This window comes from Oncorhynchus gorbuscha, linkage group LG04, assembly GCF_021184085.1.
Source record: "Oncorhynchus gorbuscha isolate QuinsamMale2020 ecotype Even-year linkage group LG04, OgorEven_v1.0, whole genome shotgun sequence".
Lineage (NCBI taxonomy): Eukaryota > Metazoa > Chordata > Actinopteri > Salmoniformes > Salmonidae > Oncorhynchus > Oncorhynchus gorbuscha.
The window spans coordinates 76677880-76690425 of record NC_060176.1 but is presented as its reverse complement, the minus strand read 5'-3'; the positions used below and the strand labels follow the sequence as shown (position 1 = coordinate 76690425).

The following is a 12546-nucleotide window of genomic DNA, read 5'->3' as shown; positions in this document are numbered from 1 at the left end:
TGTCATGAAACAAATGTGTGGTTGAATTTATTCTGCCACTGTGTCCAGAGTGCATAAAAGGAGATTACCATGACTCAATACTCACGTGGAATTTTAACTGAATTTGAATACGGTGACTACGGTGAATACGGTGACTCTACTGTACCTCTACTCTACTGTGAATACGGTGACTCTACTGTACCTCTACTCTACTGTGAATACGGTGATTCTACTGTACCACTACTCTACTGTGAATACGGTGACTCTACTGTGAATACGGTGACTACTGTGACTCTACTGTGAATACTATGACTCTTCTGTGACTCTACTGTTACTCTACGGTGACTCTACTATACTGTGACTACTGTGAATACTATGACTCTACTGTGACTCTACTGTAACTCTACTCTACTGTAACTCTACTCTACTGTGACTCTACTGTAACTCTACTGTAACTCTACTCTACTGTGACTCCACTCTACTGTGACTCTACTGTGACTCTACTGTGAATACTATGACTCTACTGTGACTCTACTGTGACTCTACTGTGACTCTACTCTACTGTGACTACTATGACTCTACTGTGACTCTACTGTAACTCTACTCTACTGTGACTCCACTCTACTGTGACTCTACTGTAACTCTACTGTGAATACGGTGACTCTACTGTGACTCTACTGTGAATACTATGACTCTTCTGTGACTCTACTGTGACTCCACTGTGACTCTACTCTACTGTGACTCTACTGTGAATACTATGACTCTAATGTGACTCTACTGTAACTCTACACTACTGTGAATCTACTCTACTGTGAATACTATGACTCTACTGTAACTCTACTCTACTGTGACTCTACTCTACTGTGACTCTACTGTGTCTCTACTCTACTGTGACTCCTCCTCCTCCAGGGAGCCTTCACTCAGATCAAGTGCAGCTCTCCTCTGTACATCGGCGGAGTACCACAATATGACAAAACCAAGAGCGCCGCGGCCGTGCTCCGCCCCTTCAGCGGCACCATCCAGAAGGTACTGTTACTGTATAGATGACTCAGGTTGAGGGGCAGAAACAGCCGTACCTCCTGCCCTGTTACACCGGCTGCGTCCCAAATGGCCCATAGGGCTCTGGTCAAAGATAGTGCGCTATGTAGGAGAATTGGGTGCCACAGTCTCTCCGGGGGTCCGTTCAGTTCGAGTACATGTTTGCTAAATTGTGTAACGTCTTGTACTGAACGACACGTTTCTTGAACATTCTTGATTTTGAGGTACGTTTGCTTCGTTTGGTGGGTGAGGCGAGGTGTGGCTTGAAGCAGTGAGTGAACGTATTTAAAGGGCAGGGGCTATTCCGACGGCGTTCCCCAAGCCACAACCCAACCCCTTCCCGTTTTTTTCCCAACTGGTCGTTCAGAACATCACCTGTTTCTGTTTTTAATTGAACGCAGCCCAGTTGTTAGGTTCTTACTGCATGTGTCACAGAGTTCTGAGTAAATAATGAGCCAGATAAAGAGCCAGATAAAGAGCCAGATAAAGAGCCAGATTATGAGTCAGATAAAGAGTCAGAGTCAGATAAAGAGTCAGATAAAGAGTCAGATAAAGAGCCAGATAAAGAGCCAGATAAAGAGCCAGATTATGAGTCAGATAAAGAGTCAGATAAAGTGTCAGATAAAGAGTCAGATAAAGAGTCAGATAAAGAGTCAGATTATGAGTCAGATAAAGAGCCAGATAAAGAGTCAGATAAAGAGCCAGATAAAGAGCCAGATAAAGAGCCAGATTACGAGTCAGATTACGAGTCAGATTACGAGTCAGATTACGAGTCAGATTACGAGTTAGATAAAGAGTCAGTTAAAGAGTCAGATAAAGATTCAGATAAAGCATCAGATAAAGAGCCAGATTATGAGTCAGATTATGAGTCAGATAAAGAGTCAGATAAAGAGTCAGTTAAAGAGTCAGATAAAGATTCAGATAAAGCATCAGATAAAGAGTCAGATAAAGATTCAGATTATGAGCCAGATTATGAGTCAGATTATGAGTCAGATTATGAGTCAGATAAAGAGCCAGATAAAGAGCCAGATAAAGAGCCAGATTATGAGTCAGATTACGCGTCAGATAAAGAGTCAGATAAAGAGTCAGATAAAGAGCCAGATAAAGAGCCAGATTACGAGTCAGATTACGAGTCAGATAAAGAGTCAGATAAAGAGTCAGATAAAGAGCCAAATTATGAGTCAGATAAAGATTCAGATAAAGCATCAGATAAAGAGCCAGATTAAGAGCCAGATTAAGAGCCAGATTATGAGTCACATAAAGAGTCAGATAAATATTCAGATTATGAGCCAGATTATGAGTCAGATAAAGAGTCAGATAAAGAGTCAGATAAAGAGTCAGATAAAGAGTCAGATAAAGAGTCAGATAAAGAGCCAGATAAAGAGTCAGATTAAGAGTCAGATTACGAGTCAGATTACGAGTCAGATTACGAGTCAGATTACGAGTCATTTAAAGAGTCAGATAAAGATTCAGATAAAGCATCAGATAAAGAGCCAGATAAAGAGCCAGATTATGAGTCAGATAAAGAGTCAGATAAGGATTCAGATTATGAGTCAGATAACGAGTCAGATAAAGATTCAGATAAAGCATCAGATAAAGAGCCAGATAAAGAGCCAGATTATGAGTCAGATAAAGAGTCAGAGTCAGATAAAGAGTCAGAGTCAGATAAAGAGTCAGATGAAGAGTCAGATAAAGAGTCAGATAAAGAGCCAGATTATGAGTCAGATTATGAGTCAGAGTCAGAGTCAGAGTCAGATAAAGAGTCAGATTATGAGTCAGATTATGAGCCAGATTATGAGTCAGATAAAGAGTCAGATAAAGAGCCAGATGAAGAGCCAGATGAAGAGCCAGATGAAGATTCAGATTACGAGTCAGATTACGAGTCAGATTACGAGTCAGATTACGAGTCAGATAAAGATTCAGATAAAGCATCAGATTATGAGTCAGATTATGAGTCAGATTACGAGTCATATAAAGAGTCAGATATCCCACAAACACAACAGATTTGGCTTTTCAAATACATATTAAAGTGTTGGGATGGCCCAGCTGACCACAGTATTTGGACTTTTGTGTATATTTCTCCTCGATTGTTGTTAATGTGTGTACTGTGGCAAGTTGACATATATTTAACAATGGTCAACTCAATTCATTAATGTTTGTTAATTCATTCAGTACTTCATTCATTCATTTGTTTGTGTAGGAGAAGGAAACAATACAATGATTGTTCATTTAATGTTCACCTCTTCTACCTGCCCCCCTCCCCAACCCTCCCCTCTACTTGTTGTGTCAGCTGGTTCTGAATGACCGCAGCATCCCACTGACCAAGGACTTTGCTCTGGGGGTGAATGTGGAGAACGCAGCCCACCCATGTGTGCAGAGTCCCTGTGCCAACGGCGGCACCTGCAGGCCCAAATGGGATGGCTACGAGTGTGACTGCTCTCTCGGCTACGATGGCCGGCACTGCCAGAAGGGTGAGAGACGGAAAATAAATTGTTCCCACGTCCACAACATTTTCCACAAGTTAAACTCTGTAGGCTACATTCCGTAGGACAAGGTAGATTTTCAACATGTTGGTGTAAAATATTCTGCATTTAAATTGACATTTTAATGTATGTAACATAATTGAACAACATAATCTCTCCTAAACTGTCGTCTTATCTGGTTTATGCTTTCGCTGTGCAGAATGTGGGAATTACTGTTTAAACAGTAAGTTTTCTATCACCATTATGTTCGTAAATACTCGGCTACCTCTGTTCATCTACCATTTCAGACTTTAATAACGCTGTTTGTACACTTTGTTTGTTTACCTCGGGTGTATTTACTAGGAACCACACAGAACAAACAGACAAAAACCAGGAAGGAACTCTCATGAATTTGTAAATCAGAAACTCTCAAATTCGTTGCAAAACGTGTTCAGTTGCAAAATATTTTTGCTACAGTGTGCACTAATGAATACACCCCTGTTCATTATCCTGTGCAGCGTTGTCTGTGTCCTGGTTCCCCCTCAGTTAGTACCATGCTTAGGAGGACATCTAGTGGCCACATTGTGTACATTTCCTTTTCTTTTCAGCTGTCACAGAGGCCATTGAGATCCCACAATTCATTGGCCGCAGCTACCTCACATACGACAATCGTGAAATCCTGAAAAGGTTTGTCTACGTGTGTGTGTGTGTGTGTGTGTGTGTGTGTGTGTGTGTGTGTGTGTGTGTGTGTGTGTGTGTGTGTGTGTGTGTGTGTGTGTGTGTGTGTGTGTGTGTGTGTGTGTGTGTGTGTGTGTGTGTGTGTATGCATGTACGTGTGCTTTAGAGTGAAAACACTACCACTAAAATAGTACTTTCTGAAGCATTAGGTTCAGACAGAAATACTATGACTTCAGCAGTAGTTGAGTTATACTGCATGACATAGTTTATGTATATTAGCTTTAGTCAGATGATGTACACTACACAGTCAGCCAATGTGAGTATAACACAGTCAACTAGAAAGCCCTCTGGGTTTGTGGGATTCTAAGGAAAGTGCTGAGTGTGCCACTCTGTGCTGATATATCCTGTGTGCCACTCTGTGCTGATATATCCTATGTGCCACTCTGTGCTGATATATCCTATGTGCCACTCTGTGCTGATATATCCTATGTGCCACTCTGTGCTGATATATCCTATGTGCCACTCTGTGCTGATATATCCTATGTGCCACTCTGTGCTGATATATCCTGTGTGCCTCTCTGTGCTGATATATCCTGTGTGCCTCTCTGTGCTGATATATCCTGTGTGCCTCTCTGTGCTGATATATCCTGTGTGCCACTCTGTGCTGATATATCCTATGTGCCACTCTGTGCTGATATATCCTGTGTGCCTCTCTGTGCTGATATATCCTGTGTGCCTCTCTGTGCTGATATATCCTGTGTGCCACTCTCTGCTGACATATCCTGTGTGTTTCCCACCCCAGGGTTTCGGGCGTCAGGACCAACATGTTTATGCGCTTTAAGAGCACGGCGAAGGATGGTCTGTTGCTATGGCGAGGCGACAGCCAAGTGAGGCCCAACAGTGACTTCTTGTCTTTAGGACTGCAGGACGGAGCACTCATTTTTAGGTGAACCCCTGACCTCACACACCCCTCGACCACACCTTCCCTTTCCCCTAATGGTGAACCCCTGACCTCACACACCCCACGACCACACCTTCCTTTTCCCTAATTATGAACCCTTGACCTCACACACCCCTTGACCCCACCTTCCCTTTCCCCTAATTATGAACCCCTGACCTCACACACCCCTCGACCCCACCTTCCTTTTCCCTAATTATGAACCCCTGACGTTACACATGACTCGAGTCCACACCTCCCTTTTCCCTAATGGTGAACCCCTGACCTCACACACCCCTCGACCCCACCTTCCTTTTCCCTAATTATGAACCCTTGACCTCACACACCCCTCGACCCCACCTTCCTTTTCCCTAATTATGAACCCTTGACCTCACACACCCCTCGACCCCACCTTCCTTTTCCCTAATTATGAACCCCTGACGTTACACATGACTCGAGTCCACACCTCCCTTTTCCCTAATGGTGAACCCCCGACCTCACACACCCCTCGACCACACCTCCCTTTTCCCTAATGATGAACCCCTGACCTCACACACCCCTCGACCCCACCTTCCTTTTCCCTAATGGTGAACCCCTGACCTCACACACCCCTCGACCCCACGTTCCTTTTCCCTAATGGTGAACCCCTGACCTCACACACCCCTCGACCCCACCTTCCTTTTCCCTAATGATGAACCCCTGACGTTACACACCCCCGGAGTCCACACTAGAGGATGACCGGTTAATCGGCATGGCCGATTAATTAGGGCTAATTTCAAGTTTTCATAACAATCGGTAATCTGCATTTTTGGATGCCGATTATGGCCGATTACATTGCACTTCACAAGGAGACTGCGTGGCAGGCTGACCACCTGTTACGCGAGTGCAGCAAGGAGCCAAGGTAAGTTGCTAGCTTGCATTAAACTTATCTTATAAAAACATAATCAATCTTAACATAATCACTAGTTAACTACACATGGTTGATGATATTACTAGATTAACTAGCTTGTCCTGTTTTGCAAATAATCAATGCGGTCCCTGTTAATTTATCATTGAATCACAGCCTACTTTGACAAACGGGTTATGATTTAACAATCACATTCGCGAAAAAAGCACTGTCGTTGCACCAATGCACCTAACCATAAACATCAATACCTTTCTTAAAATCAATACACAAGTATATTTTTTAAAACCTGCATTAGTTAAAAGAAATTAATGTTAGCAGCCAATATTAACTAGGGAAATTGTGTCACTTCCCTTGCGTTCTGTGCAAGCAGAGTCAGGGTATATGCAGCAGTTTGGGCCGCCTGGCTCGTTGCGAACTGTGTGAAGACCATTTCTTCCTAACAAAGGCCGTAATTATTTTGCCAGAATTTTACGTAATTATGACATAACATTGAAGGTTGTGCAATGTAACAGGAATATTTAGACTTAGGGATGCCACCCATTCGATAAAATACGGAACGGTTCTGTATTTCACTGAAATAATAAACATTTTGTTTTCGAAATGATAGTTTCAGGATTCAGGCTCGTAAGCATTCATTCAAACAGTACTTTCCTGCGTTTGCCAGCAGCTCTTCACAATGTTTGAAGCACAGCACTGTTTATGACTTCAAGCCTATCACCTCCCGAGATTAGGCTGGCAATACTATAGTGCCTATAAGGACATCCAATAGTCAAAGGTATATGAAATACAAATGGTATAGTGAGATATATAATTCCTATAATAACTACAACCTAAAACTTCTTAACTGGGAATACTGAAGACTCATGTTAAAAGGAACCACCAGTTTTCATATGTTCTCATATTCTGAGTAAGGAACTTAAATGTTAGCTTTTTTACATGGCACATATTACACTTTTACTTTCTTCTCCAACACTGTGTTTTTGCATTAATTAAACCATATTTAAACATGTTTCATCATTTATTTGAGAAATGTATTTTTATTGATGTATTGTATTAAGTAAAATTAAGTGTTCATTCAGTATTGTTGTAATTGTCATTATTACAAATATATATATATATAAAAATCGGCCGATTAATTGGTATCTACTTTTTTTTTTGGTCCTCCAATAATCGGTATCGGCGTTGAAAAATCAGAATCTGTCGACCTCTAGTCCACACCTTCCCTTTCCCTAGTGCTTCCTGCAGAAGAAAAGCCTCCCCTGGTCATGCTGTGGTAAGACAGCACAGGTCTGGGACCAAGCTGGTAAAAACATTGCCCAGCCTTTTCTTTCCGTATCTTTGGGACAGTTTCCTGGATACAGATTAAGGCCAAGATTTATTGCGATTCGCGTTAGATCCGCAATATAGGGAAATTTGCATTTAAATGTCATTTCCGATTAGAGATTTACATGTGCAGCGTTCCCCGTGAATGCGTTCTCCACAAATGCGGGAACATTGCCTTTAAAAGGTGCATAGCACGAAAAAGATGAATCCCAGCTTAACCCTTAAAACTAGCTCTTAGACTAAAAAGTAGGCTCCGTACACCATTTTGTTGGTCCAGGACTAGGCATAATCAGCGTCTGGGAAACCAACCCTTTGAGTTGAGCCTTGTTGAATGTGCATCGTTTCATTCTTGGTTGTAGCAGTAGTTCATTCCAATGTTGTCTTCCTGTGTCTGTAGCTATAACCTGGGCAGTGGTGTGGCCAATGTGATTGTCAACGGAACCTTCAGCGATGGAAGGTGGCACAGAGTGAAGGCTGTCAGGTGCTTTTCAATGCCTTTCTCACTTGGAAATTAAAAGAAGAAAAATGCATTACATTCTACTAGGGTTTCTGGGAATACAACATAATGTGTCTTATTGCAGGTGGCAAACTTGTTTGACATTGTAGTTTAATCTCCCATTTGATCTGGTATCTGTTGTAACGTTTTGTGCGTATGGAATCAGGCAGTGTCTAAGACATTTGGGAAGAATTTGGAGGTCTGTTTCATTGCTTCAATTGGACTTCTTTAGACAAGTCTGGGAAATAGATATAAAACTGTGTGTGTATTTATGTTTAACCCCGCATGTGTGTGTTTCTCTGCCTTGATGTGTGTGCGTATCTCAATGCAGTCTCTAGGCCAGTGTAGAGCGGCTTCATGGGCCACAAAAAAGACTTGAGGAATGACAGTAAATGACAGGATTGACAGTAAATGACAGGAATGACAGTAAATGACAGGAATGACAGTACATGACAGGAATGACAGTACATGACAGGAATGACAGTAAATGTACATGTATTGTACACCAAGACCCCATCAATGGACAGCTTTATGTACCTTCATGTAGAATACATCCAGACATAGGGTCCAAATGGATTGATTCTCTCATGACCTGCTTAGCTCCATTTTATTGAGCATCCATTATATGAGTGTCAGGGGGGGAGTAGAAAGAGGAAAGAAGTAATTACTCTCTTTCATCTGGATCCTCTCATCCATTCATCTCCCTCCCCTCCCTTTCCTTGTGTGTCATTCTGTTGTGCGTCCTTCCTGTTGTTGTGTGTCCTTCCTGTTGTTGTGTGCTCTTCAGGGACGGCCAGACTGGGAAGCTGACAGTGGATGACTATGGGGCCCAGACTGGCAGGTCACCTGGGAAGATGAGACAGCTGAACGTCAACGGTGTCTTGTATGTCGGTATGTCACCACCACAGATATTTAGTCACCTATATTATTCGTGGGGTTGCACATTGCGTCACTTCACCTCTGAAAGTTCCGTGACTCCCTGGCTGACAGTTCCACTAACTCCATTCTCAATTGCCACTGATTCAGATTTCATCCAAAGGACAATGTCATCGTATTTTTAAGAAACTATTGTGTAGTTTACACTAAATCATCACGGCAGGTAGCCTGGCGGGTAGGAGCGTTGGGCCAGTAACCCAAAGGTTTCTATATCGAATCCCCGAGCTGACAAGGTAGAAATCTGTCGTTCTGCCCATGAGCAAGGCAGTTAACCTACTGTTCCCCGGGCGCCGTGGATGTCGATTTAAGGCAGCATCCTGCGACTCTCTGATTTAGAGGGGTTGGGTTAAATGCGGAAGACAGATTTCAGACTATTCATTCCATGGATAGTCTCCTGGATCCTCAGTTCCAATGTCTGTCTGTCTGTCTGTCTGTCTGTCTGTCTGTCTGTCTGTCTGTCTGTCTGTCTGTCTGTCTGTCTGTCTGTCTGTCTGTCTGTCAGGCGGTTCTTCAGTTCCAATGTCTGTCTGGTAGTTCCAATGTCTGTCTGTCTGTCTGTCTGTCTGTCTGTCTGTCTGTCTGTCTGTCTGTCTGTCTGTCTGTCTGTCTGTCTGTCTGTCTGTCTGTCTGTCTGTCTCTCTGTCTGGCGGTTCCTCAGTTCCAATGTCTGTCTGTCTGGCGGGTTCCTCAGTTCCAATGTCTGTCTGGTAGTTCCAATGTCTGTCTGTCTGTCTGGCGGTTCCTCAGTTCCAATGTCTGTCTGTCTGTCTGTCTGTCTGTCTGTCTGTCTGTCTGTCTGTCTGTCTGTCTGTCTGTCTGTCTGTCTGTCTGTCTGTCTGTCTGTCTGTCTGTCTGTCTGTCTGTCTGTCTGTCTGTCTGTCTGTCTGTCTGGCAATTCCTCAGTTCCAATGTCTGTCTGTCTGGCGGTTCCACTGTCTGTCTGATGGTTGGAAGACTAAATGTAAGCTAGTACAACCTATGTTGATCATGACATGATGATGATGATGATGGTTAAGATAGCAATAACAGCAATGATAATAGTTATGACTGTGATGATAATGGTTATGACTGTGATGATAATGGTTATGACTGTGATGATAATAGTTATGATTGTGATGATAATGGTTATGACTGTGATGATAATGGTTATGACTGTGATGATAATTGTTATGACTGTGATGATAATGGTTATGACTGTGATGATAATGGTTATGACTGTGATGATAATAGTTATGACTGTGATGATAATGGTTATGACTGTGATGATAATGGTTATGACTGTGATGATAATGGTTATGACTGTGATGATAATGGTTATGACTGTGATGATAATTGTTATGATGGTGATGACGATGATGACAAAGAAAACGAGGGTCAGAAATGTCATATTGTAATTATGGTGATGATGAAGACGAGTAGGATTAGAACTTTGATGCCTGATGTCTCTGCTCTGCCTAGGGGGGATGAAGGAGATTGCTCTGCACACTAACCGGCAGTACAGTGGAGGTCTGGTGGGCTGCGTCTCACACTTCACCTTGTCCACCGACTACCACCTCTCCCTAGTGGAGGACGCTGCCGATGGCAAGAACATCAACACTTGTACCAACTAAAAGTCCTGTGTGTCCAGGGCCCGTAGTCATTAAGCATCTCAGAGTAGGAGTGCTGATCTAGAATCAGTTTAGCCTTTTAGATGAGAAAGCATGGACAGGGGGACCTGATCCTATATCAGCACTTCTACACTGAGATGCTTTGTGAATACGAGCCTTGGGCTTTCTGTCCACTCAGCAGCAAGACACGTTCACCCAAGGACCCAATAACACAAGTGCAACGAGACTGGAGAGACCTTGCTAGAACCTCCTGAAATGTAAGGTTGCAACTTTGACATCCGAAAGACAATTTCATGGGATGGTTTCGACGATATCCATATATTTTTTTCTACATCCTTATTGGATGATTTGGAGAACCAAAAGATGTAGTAATGAATTATGTTTTTGATAAAGTGACATGATGTTTGTAGAAAAATAACCTTTTTTTAGTTGTATTTTTTAAGCCTGCTCTTGGCACACAGAGTCATGTGATTGTGATTGTTGTGTTGTGGTGTCTGTATCAACAAGTCCATAGACTACAGTGTTTTTCACTTCAATTCATGTGAGTTGTTTGCAGGTTGCTAGTGTTTGGTGGCACCTTAATTGGGGAGGACGGGCTCGTGGTAATGACTGGAGCGGAATCAGTGGAATGGAATCAAATACAACAAAGACAAGGTTTCCATACCATTTACTCCGTTCCGGCCATTATTACGAGCCGTTCTCCCCTCAGCAGCCTCCCCTGCTGGAAGGTGATGAAGATCAGCCGAGTGTCTAGGTTGTTTCTTTCTTTCCCCTGTCTGGATATCAGGACATTTTCCTCTTTCAGTATCCATGTCTCTCTGCTTTTTCTCTACAGCAAAGAAATATGCCAGATGGACACTATCGTTATTGCAAAGAAAAATATACAAGTCCCCAGTGTTTCCCAAACTTGGTCCTCGGGACCCCAAGAGGTGCACGTTTAGTTAACACTACACAGCTGATTCAAATGATCAAAGCTTGATGATTAGCTGATTATTTGAATCAGCTGTGTAGTTCTAGGGCAAAAACCAAAACGTGCCCCCTTTGGGGTTCCGAGGTCCGAGTTTTGGGGAAACCCTGGTATAAGTCAACCAAAATAATGTGTGGAAAACATTATCACCCTCTTCATTTGATATTATGTACTGCACATGTCAGCCTTTCAGTTGTGCTGTCGACTCCTGTTTTGAACCAAATGAATTTCCCCAGTTGTGTGTATTTGAAATCGCAAATACTAAAAGTACATTTAGTTACCATGTCATCTCAGGCCTAGGCTTACTGCAATAAGAAGTTCACCACCAAGAACATTCTGACAGTGTTCTGTGTTGATATTTTGTCTGATTTTGGGAAGGTTTTTGTTGCTAAAATGTTAATGTTTGATTTAAAACATAAAATAATACTCAATGTCCAGAGAACATTGCTAATGATAGATATTTGAAATAATAAATGTGATTGATTTCAATGAAGTTGAAACAGGTAGCCGTTATCTAGCTAATATTTTCCCATTTTATTTGAACTGTGTGGTAACTAACTACTGCATTCCACAGAAATCAATGAAGACATTGCCACAGCTTTTATGTTCCCTCTTTTTGTGAAGATGTTTTTTTTACCATGTTCCTTTTGATGTTCCTTTGATGTCATTATATATATTTTGTAATCATATATTTTGTCTATGGCCTACTGCAAATCTTTGAATAATTTCTCCCCTTTTGACTGCTAAGAATAAAATGACTGGCTTGAAGTGGACTATTTTACAAAATTGCCTCCACAAATAGTCAGTGAAAGAAAATGTTGGTTTGACACAAACACATTTTTGTTCTTCTATCGTCGTGGGAACCTAAAATGTATTTCCATTCCAAATCCTCTTTTCCTTAACCCATACCCTACCATAACTCCTAAACCCCTAACCCTAATTCTAACCCTAAACATTAAGCTTGACATAGCCTTTGTCCTCATGGGGAAAGTGGGAAATCCGTACAAGGAAACATTTTCTTTGTTCTACTATTCTTTTGGGGACTTTTGGAGATTTGATGTCCCCACAAGGATAGAAGAACAACCCCCCCCCTACACACCATACACACACACACTTTTCTGTTGACAAACTTGAGTCTCACCTCGTCCTTCCTTCACCTCTTGACCGCTCCTTCTGTGAAAGAGGAGAACAGTACAAGAATCACAGCAGGAACTGC

At 42.3% G+C, this 12546-nt stretch overlaps 1 protein-coding gene across 3 annotated transcripts in view; it reads left to right on the top strand.

Annotated features, from left to right (window-relative positions):
• LOC124034664 (pikachurin) overlaps positions 1 to 12098 on the top strand; it is a 55566-nt gene extending 43468 nt beyond the window's left edge. Inside the window, exons 17-24 of one of the 3 annotated variants that reach the window (XR_006838609.1) lie at positions 889 to 1005; positions 3308 to 3488; positions 3700 to 3723; positions 4088 to 4166; positions 4960 to 5103; positions 7722 to 7805; positions 8152 to 8711; positions 10215 to 10260. Coding sequence is in view for 2 of the 3 variants with exons in the window: in XM_046348131.1 (XP_046204087.1) it covers positions 889 to 1005; positions 3308 to 3488; positions 3700 to 3723; positions 4088 to 4166; positions 4960 to 5103; positions 7722 to 7805; positions 8608 to 8711; positions 10215 to 10366 (885 nt within the window). In the remaining variant the exon portion in view is untranslated. Of the gene's footprint in view, positions 1 to 888; positions 1006 to 3307; positions 3489 to 3699; positions 3724 to 4087; positions 4167 to 4959; positions 5104 to 7721; positions 7806 to 8151; positions 8712 to 10214 lie in introns of all 3 variants that reach the window. The other 2 variants (XM_046348131.1, XM_046348132.1) reach the window with 2 other exon arrangements.
• Positions 12099 to 12546: the final 448 nt, after the last annotated feature.